The 22223-nt window shown below is 39.0% G+C and overlaps 1 protein-coding gene across 2 annotated transcripts in view; it reads right to left on the reverse strand.

Moving 5' to 3' along the window:
* Window positions 1–22223, reverse strand: part of EDIL3 (EGF like repeats and discoidin domains 3) — a 256888-nt gene that overhangs the window by 172193 nt on the left and 62472 nt on the right. For both annotated transcript variants that reach the window (XM_056325649.1, XM_056325648.1), the window contains exon 2: window positions 15503–15631. In XM_056325649.1, coding sequence (XP_056181624.1) covers window positions 15503–15631 — 129 coding nt within the window. The remainder of the gene's footprint in view (window positions 1–15502; window positions 15632–22223) is intronic.

A 22223-nucleotide genomic window follows, 5' to 3' on the forward strand; every position in this document is an offset into this window, starting at 1 on the left:
GTGCCTGAGCGGGTCACTGCTATGGGAAGGCAGCAGAGATAACACCTGTGTGAGGTGCGACCTGGTCTCCAATCTGCTCAGCCTGGTGACACAGCTGAAAGAGGATGTAGAAAGGTTAAGGACTATCAAGGTTTGTGAGAGGGAGATAGACTGGTGGAGCGACATCACTGAGACAAATGCACCAGATGGACACATCACAAGAAGCTCCCCTACCTGCTCACCATCAGGCAGATGGAGGGGTCCTAAGTGGGGAGGAATGGAAACAGGCCCCTGCTTGGGGCATCAGGTGAATCACCCCCTAGCCTATTTCACCTTCCCAGGTACCCGTGTACAAATGTGACTCTGGAACCCGAAGGGCAGGAAAATGATGATGTGGACAAAGGTCCATCCAGATTGGAGAAGTTGCCTAGGGAGAGTCGGTTGCCCCCACACATCACAACCAGCGCTGTCAGGAAGAAAAGAAAGGCAGTTGTCATCAGCGACCCCACTCTGAGAGGAACAGAGGATTCAGTATGGCAACTGAACCTAACCCAAGGGAAGCCTGCTGCCTCCCTGGGCCCAGGTAAGGGATGTTACTAGAAAACTCCCTTGTCTGGTACGGCCCTCTGATTATTGCCCATTACTGGTCTTCCAAGTGGGCAATGATAAAGTCCAAATGACAAGTCTGAGGGCAATCAAGAGAGACCTCCGGGCCTTGGGGTGACTGGTTGAGGGATCAGGAGCACAAGTAGTGTTTTATACTGTCCTGCCAGTTGTAGGGAATGACGGGGCGTGTAATTGGAAGGTCACACAGATAAATACCTGGCTCCAGGTCTCCTGTCCACAGATAATTTGGGGTTTTGGGTCATGGGTCAGTTTACATGGCACCAGGCATTCAACAGGAAGCAGCATTTGGATGTTGCAAGTGAAAATTCTGAAGATTCTTTCTTTGGCCTCCCCACTGCAACCTCACAGGCAGTGTCCCTCTTCTGTCATTTCTCAAGAATGGGTCAATGTTACAACCTGCCACAGGCCACAGACCAGTTCAGTAGCTAACACAGTCTAACTTTGCTTTTCCCACAGCATTCTCCTGGAGAAACTGGCTGCTCGTGGCTTGGATGGGTATGCTCCTGGGTTAAAAGCTGGCTGGGTGGACAAGCCCAACAAGTGGTAGTAAATGGAGTTACATGGCTGGTGGCTGGTCACAAGCAGTGTTCCCCAGGGCTCAGTACTGGGGCCAGTCCTGTTCAGTCTCTTTATTGGCAATCTGAATGAAGGGACCGAGTGCACCCTCAGACAGTTTGCAGAAGACACCAAGCTCGGCTGGAGTGTTGATCTGCTTGAGGGCAGGAGGCTCTGCTGAGTGACCTGGGAAGGCTGTGCTGATGGGCTGAGGCCAATTGTATGAGGTTCAACCAAGAAAAGTGCCAGGCCCTGCCCCTGGGTCACAGCAGCCCCAGGCAGCGCTGCAGGCCTGGGCCAGGGGGCTGGGAAGGGCCGGGGGAAAAGGGCCTGGGGGGGCTGGGCAGCAGCCGGCTGGGCGTGAGCCCCCGGCGTGCCCAGGTGGCCAAGGCGGCCAGCAGCGCCCCGGCCGGTGTCAGCAGCAGCGTGGCCAGCAGGGCCAGGCAGTGCCCGTCCCCCTGCGCGGGGCACTGGTGCGGCCGCCCCTCGGGCCCTGGGCTCAGGGCTGGGCCCCTCGCTGCAGGAGGGACGCAGAGGGGCTGGAGCGTGTCCAGGGACGGGCAGGGGGCTGGGGCAGGGGCTGGGGCACCAGGCCTGGGGGGGCGGCTGGGGGGCTGGGGGGGGCAGCCTGGGCAGGAGGGGGCTCAGGGGGGGCCTGGTCGCTCCCTACAGCTGCCTGGCAGGGGCTGCGGGCAGCGGGGGTCGGGCGCTGCTCCCGGAGAACAAGCGACAGGGCGAGAGGAAACGGCCCCAAGCTGCACCAGCGGAGGTTTAGATTGGATATTTAGAAACATTTCTTGACTGAACAGGGGTTCAAGAATTGGAACAGGCTGCCCAGGGAGGTGGTTTTATATAAAAATTTATATATATATATAAATTATTTATATATTTATATCTAAAATTATATATAATTTCTCTCTATACATATTGACATTGTTTAATGATGGACTTGGCAGTCCAGGATTAACAGTTGGACTTGATGATCTCAAAGGTCTTCCCCAACTTAAATGATTCTGTGATTCTATGATTCAAAACTTGCTATTCTATTGCATCATTTGTTCATCTTTTACATGCATCTTATTATACCACCTCTATTCTTTTTTCACAACAAACTATTTGTATCTGTTCCTCTGTTAATAGCCTCTAAGAACTTAATTTCCCATTGTTTGTATTTCAAAAGGCGTAATAAATACACACTAGAAATTATTCATCCTGCATTTCAAAAAAAATCATTTCCTTTGTGTTTGAACAATCACTTTGCATGAACTGTCTTCTAACTGGATAGAAATAAACAGTTTAGCATACCTCAAACAGCTAACTGAATTGGCAGTATTGCAACTTAGGTTAAAATCCAGGCCTCTTCTGACACAGTGAAGAAATCAGCAAATCTTTTGGATACTTTAGCAGTATCTGACTTACTGACTTTTTCATAGATTCTCCTTATTTAGCAGAATCAGTTCATTTCTGGCTAGTGCTTTGTTTGACTTTTGCTCCCAAGTGTTTTTCTTCCAATTTAAACTTGAAGAGTGAAGCACTTTGCACAACATGGGCATCACTCCACTCAGATACACAGATACATGCATGGACAAAAGAAACTTCACTTCTGTCCTGTTTCTGTTTACACCATAAAAGGTACCAGACTCCAGAAAACTGTTTATAGTATCTTTAGAAGAAATATTACCTTTAATGCAGTTACCACAGCAGCAGCTACTCTTTACTTTCTAGATTTTCCTACATGGGCAGCTAAAAAGACCAGCTGAGCAAACATAGTCAACAGAAGCCAGATAGCTAACTGTGGTTCAAAGCCATGAGGAACTACAATACATACTGCCTGGGACTTAGAGAAAGGACTATGGCTTTTATAGATATCTTGGACTTTCCCTCTGAAACAAAAGCTCTGAATCCATGGTTAGTGCTCCCAACACCATCTTCCTGAGGCATGTTACACAGGATAAACAGCTGCAACCTGTACTTCCTTCTGTGTTAGTTTTAGCGCGTAAACGTAGTAACAGATACTCACCCAGATAACAGCTACACACCTTTCTGCAACACTGTATGCATGCGTGGATGCTTTGACGTAGAAAGGGAGGGCAAGAAGGAGGTGTATATGAATTGAAATGCAACACTGGGAGATGGTTCAACATCTCCCTGAGGCCTGAAATCTGAGCATATGTATCCCATTGCCTATGTAGAAAATGCTCGTATGGCAAACCTAAATATTCCAGGTTATTTTGACCACCCCTGTTAGTCTGTTAGGAAGGGGGAGGGAATAAGTGTAGGATATCAGTTTTATGCATATGGACAGATAGTGTAGATTATATAAGCATGTCTTGTACCCATCCATTTGAAAAAAAACATTAAAACCTTGCATGCATTCATGCATATTTGAATTAGATATTTGTTGAAAGCATAGATTGGAAGAGTGGAACTATGCATATTTGCACCAATTATGCATGAAGAGACACATAAGCTGAATAGCATCATAAACATCAAGGAAGCTGCAGCATGGCTTCACCAAATCATGCAGCTTGAATTCTACCTCGCCCTTTCTAGTCTCAGAGACAAAACATTAAGCTCACGTCCAAGTCAACCCCTCACACATGCTTTTCAAGATTTCTGAATTCCCTGGTTTACAGTGGAATCAGTCCAGCACATGATTCTAAATGAAGATGATATGGATGACTAGAGAGTTTGTACCTCAAATTAATATTCTAACACTATATAGCCAGAAAGGACCTGCTGAAAATATTAATTATAATCTCATTGATTACTTTTTTTGACATAGGAAATAAGATATTAACTCTTCCAACTCATGGCGCAAGAGCAATTCTCAAGCATGTGTTCAGCACAAGTAATATATTTGTAATATTAATTCTGCAATCATAGTTTAGCACACAATCTCATACCCTAATCATTTGGGTCATTATAACATAAATGTGACTGGATTATTATTAATCAATATTCTATAGCACCATCAAACTGGGAAAGCTGTCCATGCGTGATACAACATGAAAAGCTCCCAGTATCTCTGAACAAAATTATTCATATGCTTCATACAGTCAGCATTCTACTTAAGACCCCATTACCCATTCTGGGGCCAAATTGAAAAAAAAAAAAGAAAAAGAAAAAAAAAAAAGAAATGGATGCCTGACTTGCCTTGCCTTTAAATAGCTGAAGTATGAAAACCCATCCTGAATAACACCCGAGTGGCTGTACCTCTCGCCATGCATGCCAAGATCCAACAGCCATGGGTGCACATAAATATGAGCACATGGCATTTAGTGTCTTTTCACCACTCAAAAAACCACCCCATATAATTTAGTAGGTAAACAAAGAAAGAGGAGAGGAACCAGTGGGGATCCTTCGGCCTGGTTATTAACAGCTGACATGAGCTGGTGCAGCACAGGCACGTCTTACTAAATAGCAACACGTCCAGACATGCTTACCCTGACACCAGGCAAGAACAGTGAGATGCCCCTCAGGTGGCTGTTCGTGAGCCAGCTGGAGCTGGGATATAGCAGCACCATTTCAGTTCATTCATTATCCAGATTACCCCAATATCTCATTAACTGGCACTGAAGGGTTAGTAAACAAAAATATATCCCTGAGAACTGAAAGGACTTCTTTCTTCCTGTTATTTTGACCAATAATTTTCATAGAAGTTTGATAATGAACTTTGGTCTTTCAAATTCTGATTCCCATTTTATTAGAATATGTTGTATAATTCCCCTGTTTTGTTTACTCCTTGCAATAAAACCTGCATTTATTCAGTAGCCTAACAGGAAAAACTTTCAACCATAAACTTATTAGGAGGTATCTGTAATTATATTATATTTTTTAAAAAAATCAAACAACAAAACAGTCAACAACAAACCAAATCAGAGTGAAACATTCTCCTTATCCAGGTAAAATGGGACTCTGTGGGTACTTCTTTGCTGAAAAAGTAAAACAAAAATCTCATCTGGTGTATACCAGCACAATTCCTCTACATTCAGAGTTGTGCCCACTTCTATCAGTAATTCCTTGTTTTTAACGTAATTAAGAACAAGGTATATTTGTTCTAGACAATACTAGCTGTATATATTCCAGTTTAACAAGTTCATTTAGTATTCTGGAACTGTGCAGAAAAAGATGGTAAGAGTAGAATAGATACATTATTCCACACTGTTTTAAACACTTAAGAGAATTTTGCATCTGGAACGGAGTGCTGAACAGCAAGGACCAGATCTTGCACCCTTAAGCAAATTACTTAACAGAGATTTCAAATAATAATGGAATAAGCACACAAAGGCATCAGATCACTCAGAGTTACAGAGTAAAAAGAAATTTGTGAGCTACTAATAGCAACTTTTCCCAGTTGGAAAGACAAAATTTTTTCAGAAAAACATCTGGGCACTTTTATTCTTCTGCTTCTGAGCATAAGAATATTTATTACTGGAAAAAAGAAAAAGGGTTTACACACTATTGCATCTCCTTATAGCACAAAAAAAAATATTTCACTAATTCATTATTTTAGATATAAGTAAACATACATGGGGGAAAAAGGCAAGAAAATGTGATTCCAAGTCATGATGAATTTTGCTTTGCTTAATGAGCCTTTTATATAAATAGTTTTGCAAAAAAACATCTGTAAAATAACTTAGAGAGGAAAAGATAGAAACAACAGTAATGTTCATCTGTCTCTGGGTTTCAATATTCAGCTTTTAATTTTTTTTTCTTTTACTCTGGAATTGCACTGCATTTAGAACTTCCATTAATCTGAACATCACCAGGTTCTTCATCTGATTGCTTTTGCCTAAGAAATCTAAAATCTTCTAATCTGAATCTCCTATGATGCCAGAATTATCATCTCATTAAAGAAAAATCTCCCTTTCCAGCTAAAGAATCAGCTTCCTCCTGGCATTTTTATTTTAGTAAGTCGTGTCCATAGTGTTGAGTCATATCCTTCTGCATAAAAATCCAGGAACACAGTATGTTATATAAAATGGAAACACAAACAGGAGCCGTACTTTAAGAATGCTTATTTCTTAAGCCTAAATTTTATGAGAAATTAGGTTGTCTGGTCTCTTCAAAAGCATCAAAACTACTTGCTTTGCATTAGCCAAGGAATTAAAGGAACAAGAAAGTAAACCTATAAAGCTACCAACGCATTTCTAGCAAAAGAGAAGAGTACTTAATCCCTGAGCCATACTGGTAATTCTTAATGAGTGGAGTATTTTAAAAGTATAGAAAAAATTCTGCAACTCTTCATTTCTAAGAGTTGGGTGAGAACATACAGATCTCTGATTCAATATTTGGCTAAGATACATACATACATACAAAAATGGTCTAACACAAAGAGCTCTCTTAAGGGCACTAACAATGTCCTAGTAATTTAAAAAATAAAACATGTATGTTTTACATGTTTTTAAATACACAAATTAAAAAAGAAAAAATAAATAATAATAATAAAAAAAAAAGGTGGTGAGAGACCTATTTTAAACACTTAGCTCTTTGAACTTATATAGAACCAAGAAGTCCAGGACAGGGACGCTGAAGAGCAAAGACAACATAATATGGAACTTGACCACAAACAGTCTAACAGCAATGTCAGTATGTCCTGCAGGCACCTAGACTACTTCAGAGGTACTGATGGATGTGAAATGTGCATAAAGTTGTGCACCAGAATATTTATTCCCTTAGATCTCGATGTGTGATGTACTGGATTCACCTGTTTTAATCTGGTGCTGCTGTTGCCCAAAAAGACCTTTTTCTTTTGAAGTCACTGGATTATTTGCGGGCTTCTTTTTCCAGACAACATCAGAGCACCTATCCAAAGAGCAATTTTGCTTGGCTGTTAACGTAAGCTCTCCACAGATTTTTATGTGCTGCCTATTTTACTGGCAGATCTGGCAAAACATAATCAGCTTATTCTACCTAGAAGCAAGTTAAAAACATATCAGGGCACAGACACATCAATTACTAAGGAAATCACTCTGTTTTTTCAGTTCCTTCTTCTGTCTTTTCTTCACTCCTTAAAGTAGGGCAAAAATCCTGGTCAGCTGCAGACAGGAACCAGTGGAAATGGATCTGGCTCATAGGACATGCCTCCTTTCTAGTACACACAGCCCAGGCAGGTCTGATCTGCATCATGCCCAGTCTTGTTTCTGGAGCACCATGTCTTCAGTAGCCTCTATAGACTTGAAATTTCCAACCAAATAGGACCTAGGTCGAGAGTCCACACCTCATCATTTTGTGACAGTTCTCAATGACACACATGCATGTTTTTCTGAAAATTTTTGTATACAGGGCTGGGCATCGGTGTTGGACCTTTTAATCAAAACTGTCTACTACTGACAGATGCATCCCTCCATTTGGAAACAGGGGCTGGAGATGTCTTTTGCAGACCAACCCACGCTCACAAACTTTATTTATCCTTGCAAGGCCTCATCCTGAGCAGCAGCTCTGGCAACAAGAGTCTGGATGGTTTTCATTTGTCCTTTTTTTTAACTAGACTAAAATGTATAAAATCTCCCTCGGTTTGTTCCAGAGCTCTTTTGTCAAATGCTTCAGTGTGTGACCACAATTACTCATCACTTGCCAGTTTGAGCTTTCAAATAAGAAATTTGTAAACAGGAAAAAAAAAAAAAAAAAAAAAAAGTGTGATGTGATTTTCAGGATAGGCTTTATTTGACAGGGTAGTTTTCACAAAGGTCCTAAACTTTCCACTACAAACCTTGAGGATGGTCTTCTTGAGATTAACAATACTAAGCAGACTTCTAAGATTAGCCATATACTTCAAAATGCTTTATAAAAGATACATTCTGATAAAATCCAAGAGTGTATTAACCACCTTCTTTCAGTTGCCGACAGCATCCTGGGCCTGGGCAGCATTAGGCAGAGCACTGCCAGCAGGTCAAGGGAGATGATCCTTTCCTTCCCTCTGCACAGCACTGGTGAGACACATGTTGTCCTGTTTTGAGTTCTGAGCTCCCCAGTACAAGACAGACATTGATACACTGGAGCAAATACAGTAAAGGGCCAAAAAGGTGCAGAGGGTTTGAAGCGTCTTTCATTCAAGAATAGGCTGCATGAGCTGGGGCTGCTCAGCCTGGGGAAGAGAAGTCTCAAGGCTATCTCACCAAAGTGTGTAACAATAGCTGATGGGACAGTGTAAAGAAGATGGAGCCACACTCTTTCTAGTGGCATCCAGTGACAACAGACAATGGGCAAAACTTAAAACACCACCTGAACACAAGGAAACACTTTTTTTACTGTGAGCATGGCTGAACACTGGAACAGGTTGCCCAAAAATGTTGTGGAGTCTCCACCAAAACTTCTCATACAGAGACAAAATAGGACATGGTCTAGTTGACCATGTTTGAGCAGGGAATGAAGACTAGGTGATATCCACAGGTCACTGCTAACTTCAGATGTTCTGTGATTCTCTAATTCTATCCCAGTGAATACAGTACTATTCCAAAGCTTCCCTACCCAAATACAGAGGATCTTTTAATAAAATATTACCTTTAGTCCAAATGAACACAGCTGTGTAACACTCACAGGAAAAGTGTTTCATGGATTAATTGACCATTTTACTGAAAATGATATTTCTAAATTATTTCCAAATTTTTCTAAATATAGAAATATTTCTAAATGCTTCTTTTTTTTAAAATGAGGTACAACCAAAAGCAGCACTCAGTGGTGAGACACTCAGTGGTGGCAGCAGTGAATGCTCCAGCTGAGTGCTCCATGGGGGAAAAAAGGGGGCTCCCGGGGCCAGCGAACCCGAGGGAGAGCAGAGAGCCCCACCAGGAGCCAGCACCTCTGGTGTGAGGCTGACGCAGCTCCAGCCTCACCAGGAGCCCCGTGGGAGATGGAACTGGCCCTGGAAAGTGGAAATCTGGACATTACTAAGAACTCCGCAGCAATAAGTTGTCGCTGAAGAACACTAGCACTTTCCTTCTTTGCTCACAAGGAAAGAAATCAGCACAGAATGCAAACAGGTATCAGAGATAAAGCCCAGCAGCGAAGAACTTCATTTTCCATGCCCGCTTTCCCACTCCATCTCACTCCTTTCCCAGAAAGGACTAACCTTTGAACATGAAACCTGATCATTCTTTCTGCATTCAAATAAACATGGGCCCAATTCACCATTCTGCTGTTTCACTTTTCTATCAATGGAACCGTTGAAATGGTTTTCAAGAACAAAAATATAAACAGACACTCCTTTCCCTTGCAATTTTTGCAGATCATAGTAGCAAGAGCAAAGCAAGACATTTTACTGAAGATCCCAGAGCCCTATAATAAAATCTCCCTGTTGGCAAAAAGAAAACCAGTGAGTAAGTCACTTAGATTCTGTCACAACAGCAATAAATACAGTCAGTTTGGGTGACACTACACATACAGCAGTGACAGCAGATACTGAAATCTGGAGTTCACACTCTGTTCCCTGTTGTGGGCAATCTGCAATGAGTACTGTATTGTACTGGGGAGAACACTGCCAGCAGGCTAAGGGATGTGGTATTTTCCCTACAGTCATTAAGGGAGTTAATTGTTAAGCACCTGACATTTGAGGAGCATGCAAGAGAGCTGGGGCTGTTAAGCCTAGAGAAGTCTCATAGAAATGAAGGCAACAGAGCCAGGGTCTTCTCAGTGGTACACAGTAACAGCACCAGAGACGATGAGCAGAAACTGAATCTCACAAAATTCCACTTAAACATATTTGGGGTTTTGGGATTGGTTGGTTTGTTTGCTTGGTTTTTTTCACTGTGCAGGTGATCAAACACTAGCACAGATTGCTATGAGAAGCTGTGAAGTCTCCATCCTTGGCAATATTCAAAACCCAACTGGACATGGCCCAGAGAAACCCCGGGCCCTGATACTCCCTTGGGAAGTGGGGTTATATTACGGACCTCCAGAAGTACAGAAGTGGTTTCCTAACTGCTCTAATTTTGTGATCACCAGTGCTTTAGTTGGCATTATTGCAGGTTACCTAATTTAGAGCTAAGGCAGCTACATTCATATCAATTACATACCAGATACACGTGGCACTAAGCCTTTGGCATTCTTTTGTAAGAATGGATTAATTTCATCATATCTACCTTAGAGAGAAAACCCATTAGTACATATGTTCAATGTGTGGTGCAAACAAACATCCTTAAAAAATCATGTATCGTAGGACTGTGAAAACATCTTGGAAATCATTCAGTCTTTTCCACTCAAGACATCAAAAAACATCTGTAACACTGACTGGAAAACAGTGACAGAAATATATGCTTACTAGTTTTTTTGACAAGCTCTTGTCCTGTCAGTGCAGAGGTCAGGACAGCAACGGTAGAAACTTGGGCTGTGCTGGGAAAGCCACAAAGCCAACAGATCATAGCACTCTGGGTCTAATCTGTGAATTCTTATGTAACAGCATGAAAAGGGAAGAAACCCTTTGATTCCTGTGACCCAGTCTCAGAGACAGTAGCTGTTAAAGAAAGAGCTTCCCTTGGATACTGGAAGGACTAAACTGATACAGAAAACACTGCAGCATTATAAACAAGGAACCCCACAGGTCACTTATTAATCATCTGGCAGAACAAAGACGGAATGAAAAACTGACGTCTCCTTTCTTTTTCCTTTCAGCTCTCCTCCCTTCTCTCAACCACCATGGTGCACGTAGACCCAAGTTTCCTGTATTATGTGTACAAGATCATTAACTCAGCTTTCCACCCTTCTAAAATGCACAGACATTTTTACCATGTTTTCCAGTAACAAGTCCTCTCAGTAAGTAAGCTCTCAGCTGCCACAAAAGGAAAAGATGCTTTCCAAAAGGCTACCAGCACCCTATTTGAATGCAGCTTTGGAGAGTGTTTACAGCTCTTCTCTAAATGTGCTCGTGGCTCCTCTACCCTCCCCATCATTGTACATCCTTTACTTTTCCACTTACATAAACTAACCATGTTTACCAGTTTATCCTCTCAGACAGCTACTGAATTTCAGATTTAGAAGATCAAACCTGAATAGTTTTAAGATGTCCGTTTTTCACGCATGAAATCATGTGGTCACTCATGGTACACACTGTGATAGCCTTATTGTGTACTAAACTCAGCTGCTCCTTCTTTAAGTTTTGCCTTCAGTCACATATTTCTCTCTCTGTTTTCCCCTATGCACACCCCAAACAAAACAGGAATAATTTTTATGTCAATATTTTCCCCCAGTATTATTTCAATGCATACAGCCACACTGTCCTTACTCCCCACACGCACAGTCATGACAGACTAGGCTACTCTTCTTTCATCAGCTACCCATGTTGATTAAGTCACATGTTAATAGTATTCCTGAACAGTTTGTATTAAAGCTTTCTATTAATTGTATGTAACAGTTATAGTTCATGGTATTTCTGTAATTTACATGGCTTCTGAGAATTACTTGTGAATTATTTAAATGATGTAAAGTCTGTCAACTTGCCTGTAATGCATTTCAATACCAATGTTAATTACATGTGAATCTTTTTCAACCTAGACTAGAATTTGTGTTTCCAAGGATATAGATAGGAGTCTGCTAAAGAGGTAACTTAGGCCATAGTTTCCTTATTATCTTTGGAAAGCACCCTCCTATTTGGGAAGCTTGATATCATTACCTTTTACTCTTACCTGTTTAGCTAAATCCTTTCCTACCTCACTGCCTTGAGGATGTGCTGTACTGAAAAGAACCACAATGTACTTTTTTTCTGCTTGCCTCCATCTTATTCTTTGCTAGTTTATCAGATATTTATAATCAGTTAGGATACGCAGAGCACTGAAATGACTTGTCTGCACCAACAGGGCAATATTACAGCTTTGCCGTCTAATCTCATTTATTTTTTAGATAACTATGTATAGTATTTAGTACAAGGAAACATAGGAAATAAGGCAAGGTTACCATTAGAGAAAGGGTAGGATACAATAGGGTTAGTATTTTAAAATATGTATTACTATTACAAACATTTTACAAAAATTTTGGTTTAGATACGCTCAAAGTTATAGCATCAGAAAACAGTGGAGATGCATGGCAGAAGAATCAGGATTTTCCATGGGTGAGTTTAAAAAAAAACCCAACAATAACAAAACTTATTAGACTGAAATAAGGCGCTACGATCATGTTGGGTTATTTTACATTTTAGTATTATTAAGGTAATAATGGGCATTACATTCTTAAGTCCTTCGACTATTCATGCAGCTCCCAAACTGCCTTGAATCTTTGATGATCAATTTAGGTAAGACTTCTGCCTAAATATTTAACCTTCTGTCCTGTATGTGCTTTTATGCAGCTATCTTTTTTCCTTTACATGAATTTACACCCTTGTATCTGTATGGCATTGTTGGTTTTTTACCCACATTAATGTGTGATTTAGTAAAATCCCTGTTCCCTGTTACTGTCAAATCCTCCTGTCTGAACTATATTCCTTGAAAATTTGTGACTTTCCAGCTAATGTCCAGAGATTAACAGTATCCTGTCACCAGGACTGAATAAAGTCCAATACTGGTGTACCTAGAGAAAAGGCCACATAGAACTCCCAACTAACTCTTTTAAAATTTGTCATACAGCCCTTTTGAGGGGAGACGGACTGACACAGGCTCTTCTCTGTGTTGTGGTTTTGCCCACTGTTTTCTTTTCTTCTTACTCAGTGCCTCCTGACATTCTAAATGCTTAATTTTCAACCAACTGAAGTGTTTTCAACTACACAGGAAACTGTCAAGAAATCTTTTGGAGATTCTAAGGATTAAGAGAAATAGCTTTTGGGCAATAACTCATTAAAAATCCAAGGAGAGTAACCTTTGGTAGCATTCCTTCTTCAACTTTTCTTTGATAATAAACACAGTCGGTAAAAGTGATTGCATGGGGTCTTGCACTCCTGGGGTCCTCACAGACCCACCTTCCAATGGATTATTTTACTTAAAACACTCCAGTGTTTGAATTAATAAGAGTATGACTATTAGCTTGCACTAAGCATCATCACTTTCACAGGAAAAATCAAAATATTATCTTGAAATACCTTTTTCTTTTATATGACACTTATGTAGGTGAATATAATGCTGAATAAGCCTCAGCTTTTACTAAAAAGTAAATGATTATTTTTAAAACCATTTTTAGATTTCAAAAAGTAATGGCTAGTATCTGAATCCATACATGCAGCACAATCATACAGGACAAGCACAAACTGAATTAACACTCTGGATTTTAGCTAATATAGGAATATTAATAAGTCCTTTACTTAACCGATGTTGTCCAGTGAACAATCTCTCTGGACTGCAAACTAAAAATATAATATTCTACCTGCATAAGTGCTGTGATCACCACATATTCTAAAGCTTTCTACTTGCTTATGCTTTATGCTGTTTACCAAACCAAGGTTTTGATGAAGTGTTTGAAGAATTTCTTTAAGTGTATTTGTATTTTTTTAAAGCCTTTCTAATATTTAGTTGTAAATTACAGTGGCAATTATCACAACATGCTTTTATCTCAGATTCACTCATGATCGGCATCCTCCCAGCTGTGCACAATGCAATTTCCTGCCAATCAGGCCCATGATAAATCCCAAAATTTCCTGCAGTAAACCTATGTAAAGACCATTTTAACATAGCATGATATATAGCTGTAGGATAAATTCAGATCCTTCAAGCATGCATAAAAATGTAAAGGAAAGGTATGGAAAATAGTGTTCTGAGGCAGTGTCTTCTGGCTTCTTGTGTGGTTGCATCAAGGGCACAAGCAATTTCTTGTGTAACTCAAATGTTTGATTAGAACCAGCTACTATGATATTTTAGTCAGAAAAAAAATGCAGTTGGTGTCTCACCAAAGCTGGTCATTCTCTCAACAAAAGCAGTTCACTTGTCTGGAGAAAACTTATCTTTGGCAAAATCAAATTCAAAACAGATTCCCTTAAAATTGCCTTATACAGACTTAGAAGTCACGGCCAGAACAACGATAGTACTGTTTACAGAAAAGAAAAACAGAAAACAAAACCAAATTGACCCTGGGTTCCTGCATTAAGTACTGCTCAGCTTGTCTCGTGATAGAGAGGGATAAAATTAATCCCTAGAACAGTGTATTCAGTCTGTGCCTGTGTAGCCTTTATTTATGTATTAAGAAATGCCAACCACACTGATGTAGGATGGTTGCAGTGTTAAAGAGGTGCTGAGCCGAGCTGTGACAGTTTCAATGAGACATCTGTAGAAGCAATGCTGTTGGGCCTTTCTTCTCAAGGTTCATGTCCTACAGTACAGCTGGCAGAAGAAAAAGTGTGAGCAACACTCAGCTGCCACAGACTGAAGCATGTCAGTGTAACCCAGGATGATGAACCACAGACACAGACATACGATATGAAATAATTGAAGGGTCATAGTGCTTTCAAATACTTTGGCTGTCAGCAGAAGAAATGCAGGCAGGGCATGCAAAGCTTTCAGATAAGATGCACTGCCACAGAACCTCCACTTTTGTGTATTTTCCTGATACAAACAAAATAAAAACTACTGCCCTCTCTTCTGTAGGTCAGTGCTTTTCTGTGTCTCTTACCTTCCCATCCTAATTCCCAGAACTCCATGGAAAAGATAGGTATGTACCTATTTAAACAGTAGTGTCTATTTATTGGCTCTACCATACATAGTTTTATACCTTCTTTGGGATAATATAAAAGCTCGGTCAACTTGCAGCTCTTCTGCTCCATTGAAAATGATGGCCTGTGACACAATGAAATGTCTACCACCTTCTTTGCCCTTTTCCTCATTAAGTTTTCTTAGGATAGAGGCCTGACCTGCCAGATGTTTTGGAACTACCACTCATATTTACATTTACTCTGGGTCAAATGCACATCATAAAGTTTCAGTACTCTGTGCACTCATGTAATGATTAACTACAACCTCCAGCTGGGTAAATGTTTTTAAATTCAAACGAGTACTAGGTGCTATTCTGTATTCTTCTATACTGTTTCTGTAACTTCACTTGTTTAAGTAACTAGTCTTTACTCTGGACATCAGTATAAAACTATCAGAAACCAAACTTTACGTGGTCATTGATCAGCAGAAGGATATATAAAAATAATTGCATCGATCTTTGAGAAATGTTGGTCACTTTAAGTCACAGCTATGATCTTTTTGCTCTGTGAAGTAGAGCACTGCACTTTTCTGAGTGATTATATTATGCTGATACACTTGTCAGATACTGCTTTAACTGTCTGTTAATTATGATATAGATATGAGGTTAAGAAACCAATAAGGAACAATGGAATGACTACAGCATTATACAAAATGCTGTGGAGACCATCACTGGTTGGCTAGCCGCAGACTAATGGGATATTTAAGCAACTATTTCAGCATTTAAGGTTTGCACTTACCAACCTCCACAACACTGGAGCAATTGGGGTCTGTGAAACCTTCGGGACATTCGCATGAGTAGAAGTCATCATTCAGCCCTGACAGACAGATGCCACCATTTTTGCATGGGTTGGAGTCACACACATCCCCTGTGGGTTAAAGGGAAAAAAAAGGTTCCTGTATAAAACTCTTCAAAGGTTATGCACAAACTCTTAATATGGCAGATTGCTGATAATCAAGAACAAAAAGGAATGACAGACTATGTCCTTTGAATACCTATTGGCTAAATCCATTTTATATTTATTTAACAGCACATCTCTGTGTTTTCTTCCTTCAGCCTTTTGCTCTGTAAAATGTGATTCTCTTCAACACACTGACAGCTATTCACTTGCAAAAGACAATGAAATGTAACAAGAGGATTTTTTTCTTTCTCTCATTTGAGAGATTTGAGATGAGATTTGACTCTCATTTGAGTCATTCAGGATATATGCTTGAAAAGAAATTTACCCAGGGTTTTACCTCTCCAGGTTCCCTTCAACATAAAGCTGAATGGTGGTTTCAAGTCAGGCTATTGTCTTACCACCTGGTTTGTGAGCAGAGAGCTGTGGCTGTGGTTGTATCATCATGTGCTCCAGACGAACACTCTTAAAACACTCCGCAGCACAGATTTGATCAGGTATTGACATGCAGCTGCATTTCTGCTAACACAGAACACAGCATTCAGGCCAGCAGTGTGCTTCTATATTGGCTTTATGTCAGTCACACGAATACCAATTATATGTGATCCCAGGGTAAAGTCTGATAGTACAGACTAAAGCCATTAAAGTGTTTTGAGTAATTTAATTCTAACAGTAAGTTTACACCCAACCAATGATTTCTGATGTGGAGTCCTATGACCGGAGCTGCTGTTACATTCACACTGTGCCCCCAGGGATGCTTTCACTATGGCTTGTGACCCACCAGATCCATGTCAGGGATGGAGGCTAACGGACATGAGCAGCCACAGCTCCTCAGTGCTCCTTGACAGTTCCCTCCAAGTTCACAAAGTAGTTTTGTCAGGTTCTCCCATAGTCCATCTTGACTGAAGATCAGAACAAATCAGTTAGAAACAAAGCTGTGCTTCGCTTCAAAACTGCTGTGCTATGAACTAGCTATGCTTCAAAACACTCTCGGACACTCGGGGGCACTTCAGCCTTCCTAAATAATACTAAACCAGCAGATTTGGCTCATCTTTCAATTGCTTTTCAGTGTAAAGACCCTATTCAGTCAATTAAGATTGAGGTGATCAAGAACAGAAAGACGCAAACTCTGAAAGGTGCACCACAGAGCTGCTTCACATGCTCAGAACTTGAACATGTCTACAATATTATCAGTGTCTACAACACATTATTGCAATTTCCTATCTTCCTTCTACTTAAAATTGCCTTCAGGAGGAGACAGAAAACAGAGAACAGAGCGCCTGTTCAATTCCTGCAATTCCCTAGTTTTAACACCCTTAAAAAACCCCTCTCACCCTATCACACAGCTCTACAAATACACGGAAATAAGGATGGCATCCTGTCCCCGATGTGGTAATTGGAAGCAGTCCTAAAAAATGCCCTAGGCTTTGGTCACTGTCAATTTAATTTTTCTCAGCTAATTAAATATGTATGTAGATGCATTCTTTTATTTATCTCAAGCTTCATCTTATAAATAAGACAGTTTTGTGCTTTCTATTGCTCAGTACTGTTTTAAGAACTACTAATAATTTGTGCAGTACAGTTTTATTTTGCAAAATTTTTGCGAATGCAACTTAAAGCAACATTTGCAGATAGTTAATTATTAAAAAAAAAAACAAGTATATTATTTTGTATGCTCTTTTTTTAATTGAAAAGGTGCCAGTGTTTTGCCATATAATTGTAAAGAGTTACAGAAATCCACTTGTTTGTGTCAGTAGTACTGATATACGTTTTGGACTATAGTGGTTGTAAGGGAACTCAAAATGTTTTTAATGCCTTTCTGGCACATAGATTTCAGATTAGTGACTGGTGTGAGAATTTGAATCTAATAATCACTTAAGAAATTCAACTGATACACAAAACTGCTTTCATGAATTTTGTGCATCAGTCGCAAAAAAGTTGTGGGTTAGTTTGCTGGGTTATTTTTAGTTTTACTTAATTTTAATCTGTCAGCTTTAAACTGCCTTCATGACACAGAGAACTGTCATCTGTCTACATACTTGGCATTAACAGTTTCGTCTTGAAGACTGTCCAGCTGACAGAGAAGTACAGTCGGTTGAAAAGAGTCAATAATGTAAGACATCTGTCTAATGACTGTCTTCTTAAGTGAATCTAAATAAGTCAAGACTTCTCATTTTCAGTGCTTGTTGCACTATTGGGGTAGCAAAGGATGCTTGTTTTTTACTTCATGGGGCTTGAAAGAACAACTACTATTAACTGAATGCTCTGACAACTGTATTTCCATACCTTTCACTAAATTAATAAATTAAATAGCATCTGGAGCAGGAACACTTATTATGCAAATCCATACAGATATTCTGATTAAAATGAGAGGGGACATTTTTACTATGTGTTTCCTGATCCTCTGTTCTTCTGATTTCAATTACGCAATACAAGAAAGAAAAATAAAAGACAAAATACTCTTTTCATTTGTAAGTTTTGTATTAACAGACAAACAGAATGCATCCCATTTCCCATTATATTTCCAGAAAGTGGAATCTTCTACTATCACCAAAGTGTGCATACTTAACTGTGTAGTTCTCATTTGTCTGAAAATTCATGTTGGCATTTTCAGTCTGAAGTGACCCAACCTACAGTTTCAGACTAATAAAGCAGATGCTGTCCTCTAACACCAGTCATTTATTTCCATGTTCAGGTAATTACTTAAGTGCTCTTTTGACCCACCACCTTGGCCCAAATTCTACAATCAATCACTGGTGTAAAATTTTAATTGTCCTTATATCACACCATAGAAATAAAATGAACACAGTGCACCTCTAAAGAAAATGGGACACAAAAAAACCCCAAACCCCACAAAAAAAACCCACCAAAAAGCTCTAACAAAATAGATTATCTAGCCTGTCTCATTCATGTAATGCTAAAGAGGGCTAAAGAGGGAAAATCTATAGTTTGAACACCAGTGGTTAAAATAACAGTATGATGTCAAATGGAATGCAGAGAAATGAACAACTGCAGACACAACCAAGCAATAATTCTGCTTAATACTAGATTCTAGGCTATGCAAATTTGCATACTTAAATTAGTAAAATGCACTTAAATTGTTAGCACCCTTATTTATGACTTTTGTGTGTGAAATTGCACAGAACAAAATAAATATCACCTTTGAATCAATAATATTCCCCTCAATTTACATTTTGTTCCTCTTGAGAGGACATTCATGTTGAAATATTGAAATCTAGTTTGTTTTACATTTTACTGAGTTTGATGAACATAATTTTATTTTAAAGGCTCTGTTCTTAACTAAGAAAAGCTTATACGGATGCGTATCTTAACAACTGATTAAGGGATTTGTTACCATTGAAACACTATGCTGTATATGACAAAATTTTTAACACAACAGTAGTTTTAGAATTTAACTTTAGTCATGGTGAATGCAAGAGTAAAATAAACCCAAAGAAAGAACTACACCCTTTACAGTAATTTTTAGAGAATTCTGCTCTGTGCTGCTGATTTTCCATAGTGATACATAATATTCTGGTTTTGCATCAGACTGTGTAATTTGACAAATTTCTGTAAATTAAACAAACACTCTAAGAGGAACTTCATTATTAAAAAAAAAAAAAAACCAACAACAAACAAACAAAACAAAACAAAAACCCACCAAAAGACAATTAATATTGTATTTCTATTAAAATGTTCTGAAAGGGTCCAGTAAGAATGCAAGTGTCAAATGAAAACAATAGTTCGTCTTTACTGTGTCTGACTAACCTTGCACTTTTCCTTACATGGCTACTAGAGCATTAAAGTACGTCTTAAGACTGTATATAAAATACATACTACAGTATTGATGCCTTTACATCATCCTTGGGAAAACTGCAGACAGTACAATCTCATTGCATCAAGCTACTGAGATTAGTTACAAGGATCTGTGAAACAGGATCAGCAAAGGATCCACTCACATGCTCCCCGCTCAAACTGGCAGAACTCATGAACACTATGCATTTGTGTCTTTTAGGAGACCCTTGCTTTTAAGTTATGGTTTATAGTAGCTTATTTATATTTATATTTATATTTATATTTATATTTATATTTATATTTATATTTATATTTATATTTATATTTAGATCTAGATCTAGATCTAGATTTATTTATTTGTATATATCTATATATATTATATTTTATATTTTTATATATAGACATGTATGTATGCACATATTTTATGTATATAAATACATGTATGTATATACACGTACGTATGTCCTCCTTTTGGATAACATAAAGAGTTAAGTTAGGAATGTAATCGACATTATCTCACACGATACTGCATTGAGTGGCGGATAAAACATTTATTTGATTAGAAGGTAACACATTGGAGGATTTTGATGTTTTATTTTTATTTTTCCTCACATCTTTAATTTCTTGAGAACATCCTTAAGTCACATTAGTCCTTGAATGAATTGTCCATTCTCTCTTTGGAAAATGTGGTAGGTTAGAAAGCATAAAATTAAAGGGGAGATCCATACATAATCAAAATTGGAACTTTAATTAAGAACCCTCTCTGCTTCTCCAAACTCAGAAAAAAAATATCTAGCAAAACTCACCAATAAAATGGTGAGATATTTACTTTCTAGTAAGAGTTAAGTCTTTTTGTAAAGATGATGTCAGCTTTTGTCCACAGTGAATAACTCCCATCAGTGAACCTGGACCAAATTTTATTAAAAACACTTGGAGAGGAACTGTTCTGTAAGTCCATCATGCTCCATGACCTACCTTAATACAACCACACTTAAGCCACATCCTTTTCAACAAAATACTGAATGAACAACTATTGCTTTTTTTGGCAAGCAGGTAATGGTGGGAAGGAGGGTAAAATTTGTATATCCACTCTTTGTTGAACTTTACACTTTTAGATAGCATACTTTTTGATCCTGTGAAACTCCACAAAATGTTACATGATTCTTGACTGAGAGTGTAATACTTTGCTTGACAGCAAAGGACAACCTGAAAAAAGAAACTCAACTGCTGCATATAAATAATGCAGTACACCATGATGATAACAGTTAGCCCATCAATCCTTGTCAAAAACAGAAATTCATAGAGCTTTTGAAAACATTTTTTGTGATGTGAAGGCTAAAGAATATGTTCTGTGTGAACAGGAAAGTACCATTCACAACGACCTGCACGCACTACTTCGTAAAGCTTTCTTGTAAAAGCACACAGACTAGCCAGCTACCGTTACTATAAGCAAATCAATTTGCAATTCACCAACATTTGCCAATGAAAGAAAAGAAAAACTAATTATGTACCCCAACTTAAAACTATTTACTCTTTCACATTGTAGTTCCTGGGATAGGAATACCTGCCAAAATCTATGTACAGTATCCTGAATTAGGCATGGGAGAAGCATTTTTCCCTATGCACAAAATCATTACCCTAAAATGAACACTACTTCCCTCAACTATTTTTGAACACGTAGCGTAACTGCTATGATTTCTGGCAGAAAAGTTACTGTAAGAAACACCTGCTTGAGACAATGAAATGATGGCAAGGAAAGAAACGTGTCTCAAAAAATCTCATGGATTCACAAGATTTCAAAACTAGAAGGAAAGAAGTGACAGAAGAAAGATGATCTGGGTGTTTGGGCACATTTTCTTCTCTAATTTAAGAATAGAGCATATTCCTTGAAATAGAAAGTGTGTATGGGAAAATTCAAGCCTATTTATTCTTTTATATTTAATGTGCATTAACTATGAACACATTTAGTATGCATTACGTATTGATGTGGTGAAATACACAGAAGGTAATACTGAGGCAAACACACTTACACTATAGGACTCCAAGTAGATGCTGACACCCATTGGAACAAAAGGCATGAAGAAATCTACAGGTAAAAAGTTGCAAACACAATGTCATACAAGTTCATTGTGCTATCCATGCAGGTTGATAGGGAAGCACAATACTGCTTACTGGTATGCTCTGTGATGTGTGTTTTATATCTCAAGCACTTGGTTTCACCATCGATGGGAGAAGGTGAACCATCACTCCTACCTACAACAGCCACTGTATTTTCATTCAATTTCCTACATTGCTACATGAAATATGGGTTATTTCAAAAACTCTTTCTAAAGAAATAAAATGAATAGCTATTCCCTTTCACGAGAATAAAACTTGTTATAAAGAAGAAATCTTCAGGTAGCACAAAAGAATAACCAGCCCAGAAAACAGCCAGTCAATAGAAATTTGGTCTAGGGATAGTAAAAACAAGCCCCAGTTCTGAAGCCCAGAAGAGCAACTAAACTTCAGAAGACGGAGAAAGTACTGGCTACCAGTAGCAGTTTCACGTTAAAATCAATTTTCAGAAAAAGAGTTTTAATAGTTTTCTGATTTACAGAATCATCTGTACAGTGTCCAAGTTCAAATCTATTTCTCCACAGCTGAACCACTACTGAGAAGCAGAACCATAAATCATACTGAAGACACACCTGTGCAGAGATGCAAAATGTGAATATGAAAACAGATGAGCTCTGCAGATCTTTTAAGAAATTTGTAAGCTGGGGTTTTT

This window comes from Falco biarmicus, chromosome Z, assembly GCF_023638135.1.
Source record: "Falco biarmicus isolate bFalBia1 chromosome Z, bFalBia1.pri, whole genome shotgun sequence".
NCBI classification, from domain to species: Eukaryota; Metazoa; Chordata; class Aves; order Falconiformes; family Falconidae; genus Falco; species Falco biarmicus.